General features: G+C 45.4%; 1 protein-coding gene across 8 annotated transcripts in view; it reads right to left on the minus strand.

Annotated features, from left to right (window-relative positions):
• LOC140428638 (death-inducer obliterator 1-like) overlaps positions 1-21243 on the minus strand; it is a 208984-nt gene that overhangs the window by 6572 nt on the left and 181169 nt on the right. For all 8 annotated transcript variants that reach the window (XM_072515307.1, XM_072515305.1, XM_072515306.1 and 5 more), the window contains 3 exons: positions 18502-18655; positions 16611-16700; positions 13779-13974 (listed from right to left, as the gene is read on the minus strand). In XM_072515307.1, coding sequence (XP_072371408.1) covers positions 13779-13974; positions 16611-16700; positions 18502-18655 — 440 coding nt within the window. The remainder of the gene's footprint in view (positions 1-13778; positions 13975-16610; positions 16701-18501; positions 18656-21243) is intronic.

Below are 21243 nucleotides of genomic sequence, written 5' to 3' on the forward strand. Positions count from 1 at the left end.
GGAGTGGCATGGTGAAGAGGGGAGGGAGTGGAAGGGTGAAGAGGGGAGGGAGTGGCAGCGTGAAGAGGGGAGTGGCGGGGTGAAGAGGTGAGGGGGTGGCATGGTGAAGAGGGGAGGGAGTGGCAGCGTGAAGAGGGGAGGGAGTGGCAGGGTGAAGAGGGGAGTGGCGGGGTGAAGGGAGGTAGTGGTTGGGTAGAGGGGAGCTACAGGGTGCTGAGTGAAGGGGATGGGTAAGGTCTGAGGTTGAGGTGAGGGAGGTTTGAGGTGACGGAGTGAGGGTTGGGGGGGGTGAAGTGAGCATTGAGGTGAGGATTGATGTGGGGTGAAGAGTGAAGGTTGAGGAGTGAGGTGTGGTGAAGAGTGAGTGTTGGGGTGAGGAATGAGGGTTGTGGTGGGGTGAAGAGTGAGCATTAAGACCTGAGGTGAGGGAGGAGTAAGGGTTGAGGCGAGGGTGAAGAATGAGGTTTTGAGTTGAGGTGGGGTGAAGAGTGAGCATTCGGTGAGGGAGGAGTAAGGGTTGAGGCGGGGGTGAAGAATGAGGTTTTGAATTGAAGTGGGGTGAAGAGTGAGCATTCAGGAGTGAGGGTTGAGGTGACGGAGGAGTGAGGGTAGAGGTGGGGTGAAGATTGAGGTGAGGAGTCAGGGTAGAGGTAGGGTAATGAGTGAGTGTTGAGAAATGAAGGTTTAGGCAGGGTGAAGAGTGAGCATTGTAGAGGGAGGGTTGAGATGGGGGAGGAGTGAGAGTTGAGGTGGGGATGAGGGGCAGGAGTGAGGTTTGAGGTGGGGCAAGGCGTGAGGGTTGAAGTGGGGATGAGGGTTGAGGTGAGAGTGAGGTGGGGGAGGAATGAGCGTTGAGGTGGGGTGAGGATGAAGGTGAGAAATTAGGGCTGAGGTGGGGGTGATTTGTAAGGGTGGAGGCTGAGGAATGGGGGTGAGGAGCGAGGGTTGAGGTGAGGAGTGAGGTGGGGTGAGGAATGAGGTGGGGGTGAGGAGTGAGGCGGGTATTGGGAGTTGTGGCATTGGGTGGAGACTGAAGGGAGATCTAGGGATGAGGGATGGATGGAGGGGGAGCAGGGAATGAGGGATGGATGGAGGGGAGCTGGGGATGGATGGAGGGAGCTGGGGACGAAGGATGGATGGAGGAGCTGGGGAAGAGGGATGGATGGAGGGGAGCTGGGGATGAGGGATGGATGGAGGGGAGATGGGGATGAGGGATGGATGGAGGAGCTGGGGATGGATGGAGGAGAGCTAGGGATGGATGGAGGGAGCTGGGGACGAAGGATGGATGGAGGAGCTGGAGATGGATGGAGGGGAGCTAGGGATGGATGGAGGGAGCTGGGGACGAAGGATGGATGGAGGGGAGCTAGGGATGGATGGAGGGAGCTGGGGATGGATGGAGGGAGCTGGGGACGAGGGATGGATGGAGGGGAGCTGGTGATGAATGGAGGGGTGCTGGAGATGGATGGAGGGGAGCTGGGGGTGAGGGATGAATGGAGGGATGCTGTGGATGGATGGAGGGGATCTGGGGATGGATGGAGGAGCTGGGAATCGATGGATGGAGGGGATCTGGGGATGAGGGATGGATGGAGGGAAGCTGTGGATGGATGGAGGGGATCTGGGGATGGATGGAGGAGCTGGGGATGGATGGAGGAGCTGGGAATCGATGGATGGAGGGGATCTGGGGATGAGGGATGGATGGAGGAGTTGGGGATGGATGGAGGGGATCTGGGGGTGGATGGAGGAGAGTTGGAAATCGATGGATGGAGCTGGGGATGAGGGATGGATGGAGGAGCTGGGGACGAGGGATGGATGGAGGGCGATCTGGGGGTGAGGGATGGATGGAGGGAAGCTGTGGATGGATGGAGGGGATCTGGGGGTGAGGGATGGATGGAGGGAAGCTGTGGATGGATGGAGGGGATCTGGGGATGGATGGAGGAGCTGGGAATCGATGGATGGGAGCTGGGGGTGAGGGATGGATGGAGGAGTTGGGGATGGATGGAGGGGTGAGGAGAGGGGCTGTCGGGAGGGTGGTCAGGCAGAGTGAGTGCAGTGGAGGTGAAGTGACCTTTTCCCTGTCAGGCGGAGTTGCTGATCCTCCCGGAGAACTCGCATCAAATCTGTCGAGTTTGCTGATTGCTGGAAGTGCCAGCCTGGAACAGGCAGTCTGTCGCTGAGAAAACAATGATTTTTAATTGGGTGTACTTGTTCAGAATTAGTTACCCTCGCAGCAGATTGAAACATGTTGGGAATGATCCTTAAACCTAACTGGGATGGTGAGTTTCCCTCGGTCACTTCGAGTTCTGACATCTGCAGTTGGGACGCTGAATAACTGGAGAGGATTTCTTCCTTCACAGCAGCACTTGCCTGCCGACTATGTAGCAGGGAGATCCCAGTCCGTGCACACTTCAGTTGGGAATCTGGTGGCCTGGAAGCCAGTCTCAGGGTCTTCACGGTCATTGCATTCCGCAGGTTCCTGGAACCTTCAAGCTTCCCAGAGATCCAGTCACAACGCACATCAAATAGGAACTAGTTTCAGCAATTCATTACCCAGACAGACCAAACACTGGATTGTTTTTATGTTTTTAAGAGGATATTTACATCGCGTCTCCCGTCTCCCCCCGCCCCTGCAAACGCTTAACAAATTATTTTTGCAACAGTCACTGAGGGAAACAGCAAAGCCAGCAGGGCACAGCAAGCTCCCACAAATAAGTGAATACTGCACACTGCCTGGAGTCTCGCAACATCCGTGCTGGTGTTTATTTCAATGAATACATTAGCTCCTGTCCTCTACTCCTGAGCATCATTTTGGACAAGTCTGAGGTCAGGATTGAGGTCGGCCAGGCAGTGGGAGCCCTGCATTGACTGACACATAAACACCACCACATTCTCGGCGAGGCAGACGTGGAGAGCGCCTTCTATCACAAAGCCCAGCCCACACAGTCTGCAAGACCATCACAACCGGGATGGAAGAGTTGAGTCTTCATCAAGTCCCACCAGATAACTAATAACCCGGTGACTAAAGCGGCGATAAGTTTGGTGGGCGGGTAATGTAGCAGCTCGGGGCTGTCCGCAGCTCTCAGGGAAGGCAAGTCTCCAGCAAGGTGTGGTGAGGGGAGAGTTAAACAGGGCCCCCGCTTCCTGATCACTGCACTCCAGAGTCATGCTCAAGGGGATGTCTTCCAGGGTGCAATAGCGGTCAATACGTTAACAATAGCCATTCGGCCAGGGAGCGATGGGTGTTCTCATATTTCTGTGGAACAGAATATTAACACGAAGCAGCTCCGACAGGAGAGGGGGCACAATGTAGTATTGACAAGTGTATAATTCCCCACACACAGACCCACCCAAAAATCCCTCCCCATACACAGACCCTGATAACAAAACCCTCCCCCCATACAGACCCACCTAAAAAAAAACCTCCTCCATACAGACCCACTCCAAAAAAAAACCTCCCCCCCCCATACACAGACCCTCCCAACAAACCCTCCCCCATACACTGACCCTCCCAACAAAACCCTCCCCCATACAGACCCTCCCCAAATAAACCTCCCCCATACACAGACCCACCTAAAAAAAAACATTCCCCATACAGAGACCCACCTCAAAAAAAAAACCTTCCCCATACAGAGACCCTCCCCAAAAAAAAATCCTCCCCGAGACCCACCTCAAAAAAAATCCTCCCCCATACACAGACCCTCCCAAAAAAAAGCCCCCTACACAGACCCTCCCAAACAAAACCTCCCCCATACACAGACCCACCCAAAAAAAAAACTCCCACATACACACCCACCCCAAGGCCTCCCCTCTCCCCACAGACCCAACCCCCCTCCCCACACACACACAACCCACCCAAAAAACCTTCCCCACACAGTCCCACTCCTCCTCCCACGTTGCCAAGAGCTGCTTCAGTTTAACACTGTGACCGCGGGCTGCACTTTCACAAAGTGGGGACCGTGCAACGCAACGTGAATGCCTGAAAGCGGAGTTGCCGGATGGAATGCTCCAGCTATCCAGGCAGTGGGCATTCCAGACACAGAACGGTGGGGCTGATACGGAGCCCGGTCCTCCAGCGTCCCCGCTGCACAGGGGGCTCATTTCCTCCAACATTCAATCGTTCGCACGACTGAAGCTGGTAGCAGAGAGAGCCCAGCTCCAGTCAGAGCTTCACAACCGGCTCAGCACACAAAACAAACAGGATTGTATTTGATGACAGGACATTAGCTCAATGGAAATAAAGCAGCCGAGGGAAGGTGGATAATTGATCAAACTGTTATCTTTTGTGAAGTTAGTGGGGGGAGTGGAGTTCTGATCTGGAATGCATTGCCTGAATGTTAGATTAAATTATTTTTAAGAAGCAATTTGAAGGTGGGTGATTTGCAGGTTATTATTCATTAAAGAGCAGGGAGTGAGATAGTACAGGTCCCTGGGCCGAATAGCCTTCTGTGTTAACATGGATGTTGCGCAGCCTGTTGCCAGGCAGTGTTGGACTCACTCCGCGATTTATCCTTTCATTCAGGGCAAACATACCCTAACAGAGTAACTGGGGGTGTGAGGGGGAGAGGGGTTGGAGCATCGTCAATACTTCAAACAGAAAGTTGCAGCCGGCGTTAAGAGATGGCATGTGGGCGACATCTTCACACTTGCCCCCCCAAAGCTTGGAGATCACCGAGGCGGATTTCACGGCGTGTGTTTGGGCTGCTGCAGCGAGGAGGGAGACATCGGAGACTGGCTCTTCCTTTAACAAGCATATTTAAAATAACCCGCTATCCTGAACTTAAACATTCTATGAACTGCTCCAAATCCGCTGCTCATTCGGCGGTGAATCCAGCTGCTCAGGATGACAGGACACAAAACTCCCTGCTGATAGGAAGTGATCTCTGCTCACTAATGCTCCCTCTATGTAACCTACTTCAATAGCCGTCCATCCGTAACCCTGGACTTCCTTACCGACAAGGGCAAGCTAGCCTCTGGCAGGTCCCAGTGCACCCAGGCTTGGACAGGATTTCACCCTGGGGATATAGAGTATAATACTGACCATAGACCAGCCAGCTTCAACTCCTGTCACTCTGTCCACTTTGGACGAGCTGACACAGAGCCCTGAGTGAATTTCTGCCTTTTGTGTGGCTATAGGCCTCGTTTGTCAGGACTTTGTAAAAAAAATTCATTTACAGGACGTGGTCAGGCCAGCATTTATTGCCCATCCCTAGTTGCCCTTCAGAAGGTGGTGGTGAGCTGCCTTTTTGTACCTCTGCAGTTCTTGAGGTGTAGGTACACCCACTGCGCTGTTAAGGATGGAGTTCCAGGATTTTGCTCAGCGAAGGAACAGCGATATATATTTCCAAGTCAGGGTGGTGAGTGACTTGGAAGGGAACCTCCAGGTGGTGGGGTGCCCAGGTATCTGCTGCTCTTGACTTCTAGATGGTAAAGATCATGGGTTTGGAAGGTCCTGTTTAATGAACCTTGGTGAGTTACTGCAGTGCATCCTGTAGATGGTACACACGGCTGCCACTATTCGTCAGTGGTGGAGGGTTTAAATGTTTGTGGAAGGAGGAGCAATTAAGCAGGCTGCTTTGTCCTAGATGGTGTTGAGCTTCTTGAGCGTTGTTGGAGCTGCACTCATTCAGGCAAGTGCGCGTATTCCATTACACTCCTGACTTGTGCCTTGTAGATGGTGGACAGGCTTTGGGGGGTCAGGAGATGAGTTACTTGCCGTAGGATTCCTAGCCTTTGACCTGCCCTGGTAGCCATAGTATTAACATGGCTAGTCCAGTTTGTAATCAATGGTAACCCCCTAGGACGTTGATTGTGGGAGATTCAGCGATGGTAATGCCATTGAACGTCAAGGAGTAGTGGTTAGATCCTCTCTTGCAGGAGACGGTCATTGCCTGGCACTTGTGTGGTGTGAATGCAACTTGCCACTTGTCAGCCCAAGCTTTAATATTGTCCAGGTCTTGCTGCATTTGGACACTGACTGATTCATTATGAGGAATCGTGAATGGTGCTGAACATTGCGCAGTCATCAACGAACATCCCCACTTCTCACCTTATCATGGAAGGGAGGTCATTGATGAAGCAGTGAAGTTGGTTTGTCTCAGGACACTTTAGGGTGAAGCAGAGCACTTGCACCGTCGGATTACACACACAGTGAAGATGGCTGTATCGCAGTAGAGTTCCCATAACTCACCCTCAAGCCGAGGAACTCGACCAATAGCTCAGCCAATTTCAGAACCATGCAAGGAAGTCATTCGGCCCATTGCAACTATGAAAGCGAAAACCAATTAGCCTTATTCCTCTCTTTCTCTGAAGCCTGAGTTCTTTGTCTTTTCTTTATCCAATTTCCTGTGAAAGCTACTATGGGATCCTCGTTCCACTCCATTCAGCCAGTGCATTGCGGATCATAACCACGGAGTCCAATTTTAAAAATAACCCTGTCCAAGTCAGATACACAACTCCTGCTGGCAATTAACATCGCTCTCAAGTGTAAGGTACATTCACAAGTGATTTACATTCAGGGAGAAGGAAGAAGCAGGAGAAGTTGAGGGTTGAAGAGGTGTATTCTTTAGTTTTTGACAGAGGGAAGGTGGAAGGAAGCAGGCGGAGAGCTCCAGTGAACAGGAGGCAAAATGTTAAGTGCAGTGAGCAAGGGAACATAGAGAAACCTGGTAGCGTGGAGGGTAAAGAGAAGGACTGATGAGGTACAGAAAGCTTAGAATATAAGAAACAGGTGCAGGAAAGATCATACAGTCCTTCCATACTGATACTACCTGACCTGTACTGGCTGAGGATATTCTCAACCTTCTCCCTTGCCTGAGGTGTGGTAATCCTCAGGTTAAACCACCACCAGTCAGCTCTCTCCCCCTCAAAGGGGAAAGCAGCCTACGGCTATCTGAGACAATGGCGACTTTACTTATTTACTTTTACCTGATCCTCTACCTCAACTCTTCCTAGATCCCCATATCCCAGATTACCTTAGAGTCCAAGAATCTGTCAGTTTGAACACTTAACCACTGAGTGTCCATACTCTCTGGGTGAAGATATTATTCATCTTGGTCCAAAATGGCTGTTCGCTCATCCTGAGATTCTGTCCCCTAATTCCGCCGTTAGGGGAAGTAACCTCCCAGTATCTGTCCTATTAAATTTTCTAAGAATTCTATACATTTCAATGAGATCATCATTAATTCTTCTAAACTCCAGAGAGCAGAGGCCCATTCTATTCAATCTATCCACAAAGGAGAACCCTCTTATCTGAGGAATCAATCTAGTGAATCTTTGAGAGTGGGGAGGTGGTGAGTGAGGGGCTGCAGGTCACAGCCATTCTGGATGGATTTACCCTTGTGGAGTGTTGAGGCAGGGAGACTGTTCTGGGAAGTCAAGCCTTGAGATAATGAAGCAATGGGCTTGGCGTTGGCAGCATATGGTAGGTTATAGATGCTGACTGTTTAATTATACTATGTTCAGCTGCTTAAATTTAGTTTGATAAACCAAGAACAAAAGGATACAGAAATAAAGAGGCTTACTATCAAGGACGGCACAGTGGCTAGCACAGCTGCCTCACAGCACCCGGCACCCGGGTTGGTTACGGCCTTGGTGACTTATGTGGAGTTTGTATGTCCTCCCAATGTCTCCGTGGGTTTCCTCCCACAGTCTAAAGATGTGCAGGTGAGGTGGATTGGCCATGATAAATTACCCCGTAAGTGTTCAAAAATTAGGTGGGATTATGGGGATAGGGTGGGGGAGTGGGCCTGGGTAGGGTGCTCCTTCGGAGGGTCAGAGAGACTTGATGGGCCAAATGGCCTCCTTCTGCATTGTAAGGATTCTATGTCCTTTCCAATAACTGCTCACCCTCTATATCTCTGGAAACCATGTTCAGATTTTGTTTCAATGACATTCCTTGGAAAACTCTTCCACAACACCCCCCCCCCCCCCCCCCCCCCTCCCGCTCTTCAATGAAAAAATGTTCCAGAAAAGTTCTGCCTGACTTTCTTATGTACAACCCTGTCACTCAGGATTCACGTTCTTCGTTTTTGAATCTTTCGCATTGATCATCAGTAACTGGGTTTGAAACTCGATAGAACCCATGCTGATTACTAACCCCACAAGTGTGGTTATTTGAAACCGCCCTGCACTGGAGTGTTAATCTTTCAGCACAAACCCTCCAGAATGGCAAATACTATTTTCAGCCCAGGTATGTAGAGTTGGTTCAAATGAACCAAAATTTAGTCAGTCTTATTCTGAAATTACTTACCAAACCTACCCAGAATTGTTTTGCTGCCTCATTGCTTATTTGTAAGCGCAGTGAGATGTACAGATTGGAACAGTTAGACACTGTTTAACAAAATTAAAAACTTATGCTTTTGTAAGTTGAAACAAGCCTCAGAAAATGCAGCTATAAAAACCATAAATTAAAAATATGAGGACACATATTAGAATGTAAAGAAATTACTGGAAAAAAAAATCAACAGCCTATTTGATACGGAAGGAGATCAGAGCCATTGTTCCCATCGACTGGTCAGCTAATCTTAACATTCTTGCCCATTATGTTTGCAGCCCCAAATGCTACTGCAGGACCTGAACAATGCTAGTTGACATTCCTGTGCAGTCAGAGTGTAGCACTGGTTTTTGGATGCAATGTTAAACTGAGAAGGACAGCACGGTAGCAAAGTGGTTAGCATTGTTGCTTCACAGCGCCAGGGTCCCAGGTTCGATTCCCGACTTGGGTCACTGACTGTGCGAGTCTGCACGTTCTCCGTGTGTCTGCGTGGGTTTCCTCTGGGTGCTCCGGTTTCCTCCCACAAGTCCCGAAAGATGTGCTGTAGGTGGATTGGACATTCTGAATTCTCCCTCCATGTACCCGAATAGGTGCCGGAATATGGCGACTAGGGGCTTTTCACAGTAACTTCATTGCAGCGTTAATGTACTACATGTGACAATAAAGATTATTATTAGATCAGTGTCTATCTGTTCCACTGGTTCAGATGGACATAAAAAGATCCCTTGGTGCTATTTGAAGAGCAACAATTTCTCCTGGTGTTCCAGCTAACATTCCCCCGAAACCAACAAATTAAATGGTTATTTACCCTGTTTTCTCCCAGTTGTAGGATCATGCTGTGAGTTAACTGGTTGTTGCATTTACCAACATAAGTGCCTGTGTGTTCAAAGTCACTCTCTGCTCATGATTGTAGGACAAACTTCAATTTCAAAGCAGGATATAAATTAAGGCAAAGCTCATGATCTCTACCCAAGGTTACCATATAAATTCAATTCTGCATTTTACTGTGAATTCTCATGAGCTAAAAGCGACACTGGTAAGAACACCCTAATCGTGTGATTGTTTCTAATAGTCACAAACAGATAATGACTGTTCACAATCATGTGATTTTTGTTTTAGACTAGCAATCCTGAGTGAGGAGTTGAATTCCAGCATTGTAGGCTATGAAACTGAATTTGGCTGGCATCCAATATAATGACCAGAACTCGGGGACACAGTTTAAGAATAAAGGGTCTCCCATCAAGTTGGAGATGAGGCAAAACATTTTCCCCCCCAGAGGGCATGAGTCTGTGGAATGTTCATCTCCAGAAAGTGGTAGAGAGGCAGGGCGATTGAATATTTTTATGGCAAAGGTAGACAAATTCTTCACTAACAATGGAGTCAAAGAGGATCGCAAGCTGGCAGGTTAGTGGCATTGAAACCACAATCAAATCAGCCATGATCTTATTGAATGGCGGAGCAAGTTTAAGGGGTCAAATGGCTTACTCCTGCTCCTAATTTGCATGTGTGTTAGCTGTGGTAGGTTATAAAAACCCAATAACCTGAGAGAAAGGGATTTTTGTTCCATGTAACTCCAATCCTATACTACATTGGCTGTGTCTAAATGCCCGCTGTGCAATACTGCATTGTTGGTGTAACTCACAACCCTAGAACAAATTAAACAGAATCACTACCAATTGTGTCAAACAAACCATTGCTGGCCTGTTAAGGTAATGCTTTAAACTTTAATAAATTATCAACAAATACTGTTATAGCTGACAGCGTGTGTAGCTTCCAAAGATCATTTATAGTGAGAAGGTAGGTAGGGTGGGTGGGACATATGGATCAAAAAGGAGCAGATATGGTGGCTTATAGGTAATTTTCCTAACTATTCTTGTGTTTTTAATTTAAGGGAAGGGATAAAGCACGGTTCGTAGCTATCATACCAAGTCTACTTTCACTCAACAGTGTATGGGTTAACAGAATTGATCACAAAGGCATCTAAAAAAATAGCGACGAACCGCACAACATTGTTAATGGCAGTGTGGTAGCTGTAATTGCACAGCACAAGGACAGCACGGTGGTGCAGTGGTTAGCACTGCTGCTTCATGGCGCTGAGGACCCGGGTTCGATCCCGGCCCCGGGTCACTGTCCATATGGAGTTTTGCACATTCTCCCCGTGCCTGCATGGGTCTCACCCCCACAAGGGTAGGTGAAGTGGCCACGCTAAATTGATATATATATATAAAAAAATAATCGCAGAGCCTCAACCTTCAGGTCAGCGTTTGAGTTGAAACTACCCCAGTCAACTGCTGTGAATGGACAAGTGTTATCAGTTCTGAATCAGATTCAGAGATAGATAAGAGCAGAATGCAGGATCTGCGAATAATACAAGAGAAAGGAAAAAACTGATCGCATTCCCATTGATCATGGAATACATGCAGAGAACATTAGAATGGGGAAATAAAACGGGGTAGAATGCAAGATCCAACAATTAAACCAAAATGATACCCAGTTAATTTAATGTAATTTATACATTAGAACAAATTGAAACCTATTAGAGAGTGGTACCATAAGAAGCAGGAAGAGGAGTTGCCCGCCTTGAGGCTGCTCCTCCATTCAATAGGATCAATGGCAGCTCTCAGGAATTTGCTTTTGTAAACAGATAATACAGCTTGAAGGAATACCAGGCAGGGATACACCTCCCAGATGTTAAACAACGGTGGCAAGCTGTTACCTGCAAACATTGCATCAATCCACATTCACCATGACCATTGAAAAATAGAGCAGGGACTTAATTCGACATCCAGCACTGCAAAGGTAAAGTACGCAGTAGTCTCCCCACATTGAATGCTGCAAAAAGAAAGTATGCAGTGTCTGAACTGCATCAAACCCTATCACAGTGTCAGTTGCTGAATCTCTCTCCCATTAGAAGGCGCTGAACTTTAAACACTGTCAAGGGTGTAAACCCATTGAATGCTGATATGGTGCCTGGAACTGAACCTCATCCAATGCTGAACACTTCGAACTCACAAGAATCCCAAATACAATGTTCTGGAAATAACTTTATTAATAATAGTAACAATGAAAATAAAGTTACAATACTGAAAACAAAAAAAAAAATACATTTATACACAAAATATACAGGTGTGAGGAAATCAGAAACTACCCACTGTAGAAATCAGCTCCAGAAGGGAAGATACTAAATAAAAGTCAAACCCGAAATGCACACAGAGAAGCTGAATAATTATTCTCTGATGCAGAATTGCCTGCAAAGTTTATACCTCCAACTAACACCAGATTTCATACCTCTGCTTGTTTCAAGCCATTGTTTCAAGGTCATACTTGTGAGATAACGTAGCATGTATGCATGGAATAGGAATAAAATACTTCAAGCATTTTCATTTAAAAACTATGCGAAGGGCAAATATGTAGTCAAACAGTCATGCGGTTGCTTTAAGGGGACCCAATACTTGTTAAATTCTCCAAACCTCTTATTGTCTTAATGCATAGTGCTATTAAAACCAATGATATTGTCATGTCCTCGTCCAATTCTAGGGATGTTGCAATGCAGGAGAGGAAGTCAATTTATCATTAAATAAAAGTCTTGGGTGTAGACAGGTCTGAAAGTAGTGTCTAACAGTGACAGGTCACAAGTCCTGTCCTGGAAAAGCTACAATATGATGGAATACCATCATATTATGCCATAAATATCTAAAATAATTTTGTCAAAGATAATAGAAGTATAAACAAGGCAAGTTCATGTTAAATTACACCTCTTTCAGGAGTGTTGGCTACCATACTTGACAGACATTTCAAATTGAATGGACTCACCTTTAAACCACGAAGCTGCTCCGGTTGTTTCAATATCAGCCAAAAATCAAAACCTTGAAGCTAAGACTGCTCAATCTATTTAAGTTCTTAAGAAGTTCAAATGACACTGGTTCCCCTTTAACGTGCAAAGACATCTGGAGGCTGATTGCCACTTTCAGCATTGGACTGACTGGGGCAGCTCCTATAGTGAACTGCTTCTGAAAGTATCACCCTGCATAGCGAACCAATTTTCTAAAATCACGTTACAGTTTGTAAAGATCATTTATTCAGTTTTCAGAACTTATTTTAATTAGTGGGTGTAGAAAGTCACATGATACCAAACGGTGACTATACTGCTACAATGTTGATTATGACCATGTCATGGTGCAAACAGAAGATTTAGAGATTCCACACGTTACTGTGTGCCACTGAGAAGATGCTACTTACATACTTAATGTGGTTAAGTATTAGTGTGTAAATGCCACAAAGCACTGAGAGGTGCATGTGCACCTCTGGTTGTTACTTCAGACATCTCGGGCGGGATTCTTCCGTAATCTGCGGGGCGAGCAACTCCGGCGGGACGGAGTCACGTGAAACAATCCGGCGTCGGGCCGCCCCAAAGGTGCGGAATCCTCTGCACCTTCAGGGGTTAGGCCCGCCCCGGAGTGGTATGCGCCCCGCTGGCTGGCGGGAAAGGGGCTTGGCGCCACGCCTCCCGGCGTCAAAGGGCCTCCGCCGGCCGGTGTGAGTTGGCGCAGGAGCGCCAGCGTGTGATGTCGTCAGCCCCGCGCATGCGCAGAGGGCTTCGTTTCCGCACCGGGAATGGCGGATCGGTACAGCCTCCGGTGCGGAAGAATAGAGTGCCGCCACAGCACTGGCCCGCCTGCGGATCAGTGGGCCCCGATCGTGGGCCAGGCCACCGTGGAAGCACCTCCCGGGGCCAGATCCCCTCCCCCCCCCCCACACCCCCCAGAGGCCGCCCACGCCACCAGGTCCCGCCGGTAAGGACCTACTGCAATTTACGCCGGCGGGACTGGCAAAAGACGGGCGGGACTTCAGCCCATCTTGGGCCGGAGAATTCGGGAAGCCCCGGGGCCCATTGAGTCGCGCCGGGCCCCACCATTCTCCGAGGCGGGCGGCGCGACTCAAGCCGGGCCAATTTTTGGAGGGCCCGGAGAATTTGGAGGAAGGCGGGGACAGGATTCACGCCGACCCCTGGCGATTCTCAAACCCGGCGTGAGGTCGGAGAATCCCGCCCCTCACTATACTGTTGGCTAAGGTGGGAGGAATCGAGGAGGAAGAGGTGTAGAGTTGAAGCCACATTACTTCTGCATGTGGCCTCTCTCTCTCCCACCCCCCAAAACTAAGTTGATATTACACCCACTTGTAGTCAGTTTAATGGTATTCAGCATGGATTCCCACAAGTGGTGGTAGGTGAGGGGTGTCAAATATAGTGGGCTCTCACACACAATGGGAAGAGGGATGGTGAGCCCTCACAATTGGTGCAAAAAAACTTGAAAACAGGGGATGAAATTAGAGATCCAATTCTGTTCCAAAAAATAGTGTTGCCACCATACATGGACATGAGTATACCATGGAGCGGTGTGTTCGTACAGTGTGTATGCATTACAGCAGTGTTGCCAGGTTATCTATGGCTGTTTTAGTTGTTGTTTAACTTGCATTTTGCTACTCATGTTTCTAAATAATCTGCTCTTACCTGGGCCCTCAAAAGGTAATAATTTGGAGGGAATCGGGTCATTAGCAGCAAGTGGAATTAGATAGAGGTCCTTGATGTGTCTGGCGTTATTTGCCACCACGCCGAAACGTCCCCGGCTGTTGAAGTAGGAATAGAGCGAGATGTAGGTGACTTCCTCTTCCTCCGTGGCTGGGTGAAAACGAATGAGACAGACTTCCTGTATTTGCCATGGTAAGAAACAAAAACGAAAAACACTTAAAACAAATGCTAGACTGTAATTATAGTTCTAACAGTAGCTACATCATCACAAGGACAGCCCTTCCCCACCCAATCTCAACATTTTAATACAGGGGAGGGAGGTGGAGGCAGAGGATCAGGATGTCATCCAGCTATTTGAGTCTGCTCCATCATTCAACAAAAGCATGGGTGATCTTCACCTCAGCTCAAGTTCCTCGCCAAAATAGGTTTGTTGGGACAGCATTGCTGGACACATTCGTGCACACACACACACAAAAAAATTGGGGATGTGCTTGCCAAAAACATTCTTAGTTATCAGGCTGCATAGGGGAATGAGCATGCCATGACGAGTCAAATCCTCTCAATTATACACAAATTGGCCCGAGTTGGTTTTTTTTTAAGCACTGTTTCCCCATATAGGATGTGCGGTGGAGCGTTTTCGTGGTCGAGACTTGAAGACACAGATCTAAATTTTGAGCGTTGAATTAATTCTTGAAGTTATTCCAAGCTTACCCCCAATACATTTTCTCTAACAGTCTTGTTCATCAGTTGCTTATTTCACCAGTAGCAAGCAGTATTCAACCAGTAAAATCCTACGGGCACTCCCAGATTTGGATGAAAAAGAAAAAGAAAATGGACGCATACAATTTTCAGTCAGGGAGTCTTGCGCTCCAGTGACCTGTTTGACTAAAATGATTGATCTGTTGCTGCACAAACAGCTCTGCCCCATTTTTCACAATGCAGTGGCCCACTCAACACCATTTTCTTCATTACTTCAACTACGGAGAGTCTTTGGCTCTCCATACAGCCTTTGGGCTCACAAATATTTTAAAGCAACTCCAAGCCTTCCAAAAGGGCGTAACAATATTTGTCCCCATATACGGTCACTTACCTCTGAATGGGTACATCCGTTTAAATGTGAGCTACAGCCGTTTAATGGTTGCAGGCTCATGAATTTCAGTGGCCTTCTATGCCATTGTATTCTATGCACCAGTCCTAAGTGGCAGAGGTCACATATTTAAATGATATGCATGGGTTGGTTTTGATAGATTTTGGGGTGGTCAGCTCCATTTGGACCTTGCACAGCAGCCCCAGGAGCTTGGTAGCCAGGATGACTGAATCGGTTTGGCATTATTTCATCCAGTTTGCAAAAGTTTGAATCTCATTAAATTACTTCAGTCACAGACTGAATGGAAATAGAAATTTGGAAGAGTTGATACAGTTTACAGTACACACTGATAACAAGCTACTCCCGTGAAGCATCTTGGAATGTTTCATATTAAAGGTGTCATATAAATGTAAATATATGTCAACCAATGTCAAAAATTAACCAACAGCCAAGACTGCTTTCATACGTTACAACTTTTCAGACCCATATTTCAATAATCTCATGAAATCACTTAGTAGCTTTGTTATCTACCTCAGTATATTCATAGAACATAACAGCGCAGTACAGGCCCTTCGGCCCTCAATGTTGCGCCGACCTGTGAAACCACTCTAAAGCCCATCTACACTATTCCCTTATCGTCCATATGTCTATCCAATGACCATTTGAATGCCCTTAGTGTTGGCGAGTCCACTACTGTTGCAGGTAGGGCATTCCACGCCCTTACTACTATCTGAGTTAAGAACCTACACACTTATTAATCATTACTTGAGAAAGCCCCTAAGGGACTCAAGCATATTTCTACTCCATTTTTTTGACATCAGTTCCACAAGTAAACCTACTGTTTTGGTTTCACAACAGTATTCTCATGCAGTTAAACACTGCATACATGCATGTATTTGAAATCATTATCCTTCGGAATCCCGTATTCGTTAATTGCTGGTGGGAGAACATTTGCTGCAGATGTATGCAGATAAACATACACACAGGAACTTGTCAGAGACATTAGTTCTGGTTATTTTTTCTTAAACGTGTTTAGAATTTTGGGCATTCATTTGGAATATATTATTCCGAAGAGCATTCTTTATGTTCTTCAATTCTAGTAAAAAAGCTGTTTCATTCCGAAAACTGTTGACAAACACTTGCACGAATAGGGCTACAAAATGCACCCTAGCTACAAAGCTGAGATCAGGTATTTACAAGGGAATCAGAGCGAAGAAATGCTGCTGTAAAGTGGGATTTAAAATCTGACCCGAAGGTGCAATATGCTGTTAAACGTAGCTATTCTGTCAGGACAAATTTAGTTTTACTGTCACTGTAACTGGGTCATTTTAAAGCACTTATTTAGCAAATCTGCTGTTGGCAATCTCTTATTACAAAGGTACCAGTACTGTCACAACCTCAAATCAGTGCACCAGTTTTCTGTAAACAGAAACAGTGGAAGAGATGCTTTTGGCTCACTGGGTTTGTCAGAAACATCTGTCCAGAAATTGTTGAATGGATAATTTTAACATCAGCTGAAAAGTCTGACTAACGTACTTGCAACAAAAAGGTAAAATATTATATTTAAGGCTACATTTTGCTGCATGACAGATTAAATTAAAGAACTAATTATAAATACATGCAAATCCCCAATTACTAATCCTGAAGTGAAAGCAAAATGTAATGAATTTTACATAACGATTGTTTTAATAGATAACTATGACACTGACAAAATCACAGCACAATACCTTGGAGAGAGATGACTTCAGTTTTCCTACGTAATCCCAGACTGTGTGGGGTGAAATCCTGCCACCAATATGAATTGTATCTGGCAAATCCTAAGTATACACACAAATGGTTATATTTTTTAAATTGCAAAAAAACCTCTGCACTATAATCAGGGTAGTTTATAGCAGACAAAAATAAAATTTTAATTTGCTAAAAATGCTAAGACAAGTTGAGGTTGGCACAGAGTCGCAGGTAGAAAACTCAAACAGGAAGGCAGGTGAACACCTTAACTAAAACCGAGAACAAAATGACCACCTTAGTCCTTGTGCAGCATGTGTGAAACCATTTCCTTCCTCCGTTCACCTCATACCAACATTAAATCTAAGCCGACTGGAATTATGTAAATTAGTCAATATTTATCGGCTGTACAAATTCCTGCTTTTTAGTGACTAATAAAACGGAGAAAATTCTCGCAAAATTGATGACAATGGCTAATGCAGATGTGATTAAAGACAACATTTTGTTTTGGTTTCTTGATGACAACAAAATGTGCAAAGGCATTATTTTAAATCAGAATTGAGAATAATACATTGAGGCAATATGTAAAATGAAGTGATTCAGGAATACGGTTAATAACTTGACAATTACTTCTTAAATGATTAGCCATGTTTTTTCTTGCCTCTTACTTAGGGCCATTTTGCAATAATTTGGTTTTAAACATGCAATACAAGAAACATATTTAAAGTCTTAATTTCTAAAGATCCTATCAGGCTTCCAAACTCCACATTCAGTACTTCAAAACTAACATGTAGAAAATATTTTAATAAATAACCTGATCACGGTTAAATATTATTTTAAATCACTACACTTCCAAAGAAATATCCAAGCTTGAACAGTTACGTCTCATTTGCTACGACACCTTGCCAGCAAGAAAATGACGAGTTTTTTAAAAACACAGGTTGGTGTTGAAAGACACACAGGAACTGCACTTTAATCATTTCCTGGACCTTGTCTTGTATGCTATCCCAAACACTAGTCAGATGAACTAAATATATATCACTTGAGATATATACAAATTGAAACTCAGCGTGCAGTTTCCACATTTAGTTACACATTAAGTATAAACATAATTCATGGCTGTTCCTGCGCATTGTGGTAAATACCCTTAAAGTGTCATCTGGCTCCTCAGCTCCCAGAAAAGTGGAAGAGTTCATTTGTGTTTAATGTGTGTGCCCCATCATTATTGGTCCTACATTTTTAAACAGGATCCAATTCCCATCCCAGCTCCCATCTTCCCAGTCCTCAGTGCGAATTATACCTGTTAGGAATTAAATAAAATCTTAAAACTAGCAGTTTGCAGACTGATTAACGCTCTCGCTGTAGGGCTGGTTTAGCTCAGTGGGCTAGACAGTTGGTTTGTGATGCAGAACAAGGCCAGCAGCGCGGGTTCAATTCCCGTACCAGCTTACCCGAACAGGCGTTGGAATGTGGCGACCAGGGACTTTTCACACTAACATCATACTTGTGACAATAAAAGATTATTATTACAAAATTGATGCAGGAGTTCTCTCAAAGTCAGCATACTCATTTAACTTCCAGACATCATTTCCAGCAAATGGCTAGGTAGCAGTCAGGAGTGGGAACTTTTGCAGATTTCTTTCTGGCCCCAGCCTCGTAACATCGAATATTCTGCTCGAGCAGGTATCTCAGCTCAGAGTACTCAGAAAAGCTTAGCATACGATGGAATTTGGTCGTGATAGGGTTCATTGTTCCATGTCTAGATCATCATCTAGGCTTAATCCAAAGGTGGGTCAATTCAGTAAAAGTGCTGCTTGTGAAATTTTACACCAATGAGTCAATGCCACCTGAAAAATTCAGATGGCGTGAGTGAAAAAGAAAAATGTTTCTTACCTCTAGGAGATAATCAATAGATCCAGAGACTGGATAAGCTTTAGTGACAAACTTTGCTACACCATGCATATTGATAAACCCTTTCCAAATTGCATCCAGGTTAGAGAGGAACAATGAAGTATCTAATTCTGCTGGAGTCTTTGCCTCTGAAACCCTGTAATAGAAAGTGTGAGTCAGGCAAACCTGATACAGCAACAACACTATCTCACAAAGTGCCTGTTTGGTGGAACATTTACCCAGAGTCCACATCCCTGAATAATTTCACATTCGGTTACATATGAAGTATTTTTGTAACATTCAGGTTAGATGTTCAAACTTAACAATATTTATCTGAGGTCCACGTGAGGCCTCTTAATGGCTTTTGTTTGACTTTAAAAATGATGAGTCAATAGGGAATTGATGGGTCAGTGAATCACTAACCTGCCTTTTCTTTCCAAATGTTGATTAGCATAGGAATCGCTGAATAAAAAACAAGACCAAGGTCCATCTAGTTCACCTTCTATCATCCTGACAGCCACGTGACATAATGATAATGGAGTTGTTGGCTAAACATAGCAATCAATTTCTCAATTCATCTACAACAGAGGTGAGGAAAATCCAAGTGGAGGGGGTCTTTGGGAACCATGGGACCCAAAAACCAACTCTCCCGCCCCCCCCATTCCTCCCCAAGCACGGTACATCAACACATTACGTCTCAGATTAGTCATGCAGTGGATCCCAAAATGTTACTTGCTGAAACAAATATATTTCGTATTTATCTGAATCAATGCTGACTGCTTCCACTGTTTGCCTGGGGGAATCTATCCTATAGATTGACTACTCACTCACTGAGATACTGGGCACAATTTTAACCTAAGCAGCCGATCTGAAACTGACAGCATCAGGTGTAACAATGGTTTTGCATTCTGCCTGATTTCCTCCCCACTGAAATGGGGAGCAATAGCAGGCAAGGTGCAAACCTGACGTTTCACCCAATCTCCTAGGATTCTTGTCTTGCGAGGTCAAAATTAACTCCACTGTTTCTGCAGCTAAGTTTTGAATTTACCCAACTTTCAAGTGCAGGCCATGTCCTTTTGGCCCACTGTAGTGGATGAGGTGAAATAGTTTGCAACAATCTAAGTCATTCCATCCATTTCGAATCTTAAAAATAGCAATCATATCACTTCTCAAACTGATTTTATCCAGCGAGTACATGCCCAATTTCCAATGTTGTCTCTCCAACTCCCAATTCCTCCAGTCATCCTGGTTTGTTTTCTGTATTTTAAAAATAACTTTAATATCAGTGTGCTGTAGCCACCATAACTGTTTACAATATTGCATATGCAGTGCAATTATTGATAAAATAGCAGGTTTGCTTCACCAGATTGCCTCAATATTGGCTGTTTAATATTTCTCAACAATCTATTTTCTTTACTCAATGCATTGTTACAACAGCTTCAATTGTCAATCAGGACTCCAATAACTCTAATGCACAGCATTGCCTTTCCATTTCAGTAATAGTTCTTCCTCCTGGACATGTTGTTTGCATTTCTCCATGTTAAATTTCACTGGCCATCTGTACAATTCTCAAATCCTCCTGTAATGTATCCTGTGCAGTTTTAGTCTGCCATCTTCATTGCATCTGCAAATTTAGCCAGTGTGCTGTGGCTCCTAACCCCAGATTATTTATAAAGGTGTTAAACAAGTGGTCCCAAAACAGGCCCAGGTGCGATCCCATTGCCAATATTCTCTTAGGCCGACCACAACCCGCTGCTTGAGTGTGGCGAGAGTATTATGTCTGGAAGGAACAAGTTCTCTCAGCTCCCCACTACTGGGCTTTTCTAGATTGGCAAGATATGTCCTTCATGAATCCATAGTGACTATCTTTTATGGCTATTTTTATCCAGATTTTCCATATCGTCTTCAGCAAGGGTTTCAATAGGTTTGCATGGAATGGAGGTCAAACCTACTGGCTTGTCGTGTCCTGGGTTACTTTTTCTACCTTTTTTTAATTGAATGGTTTTCCTATGTAGAAAGATAGGAGTAAGAAACCCCCTGGAACCATTCAATTAGATCATGGTTCCCAACACAATCTACTGGTGGATCTGAATGACTCCAATTGTTCCAGTAACCACTGCCTTTTGGATGAGATTCCAGATTTCCAACACTTGCTGATTGTTCACTGAAAAAAAGCATTGTAATTATCACAGGATAAACTTCGGCAGGGAAACTAGAGTTCCTGCACACAAAGTTCCACCCAGAACTCTGCAAATCCTAGCCCCTTAGTCATAAATTTAAAATTTAAATCCATCCATGGTCTTGCCTCATCTCATCTCAAATCTCTTCCAGCCTAATTCTCCCAAGCTCTCCATTACCCTGGTTTCCTCTGCAACCACCCATCCCTCACCCCACAGCACCCATGTCTTCAGCTGTCTAGGCACCAAGTCTCTGGAACTCCTTCCCTAAAATGCTCAGCCTCTCTATCCTTCTTTAAAACCCTCCTTAAAATCAACTTCTTTCCCCAACTTTTGATTATCCCACTTCACTTTCTTTGGCCTGGCATCATACTTCAGTGAAGTTGTTGTTGGAACGGTTGATTTGTCCGAATTGGTGGTTAGCCAGCAGAAACAGGTACATTGTATTGTTGCCAGGCTTAACTTTGGAATGGTCATCAGACAACTGAAATATTTGCTTCAATGTGGAGTGTACAACATGCAAAGGAGATTAGCGGATTTCTTCCTAATTGGTACATACTGTTGAGAG

This window comes from Scyliorhinus torazame, chromosome 8 (genome assembly GCF_047496885.1).
Source record: "Scyliorhinus torazame isolate Kashiwa2021f chromosome 8, sScyTor2.1, whole genome shotgun sequence".
Classification (NCBI taxonomy): domain Eukaryota; kingdom Metazoa; phylum Chordata; class Chondrichthyes; order Carcharhiniformes; family Scyliorhinidae; genus Scyliorhinus; species Scyliorhinus torazame.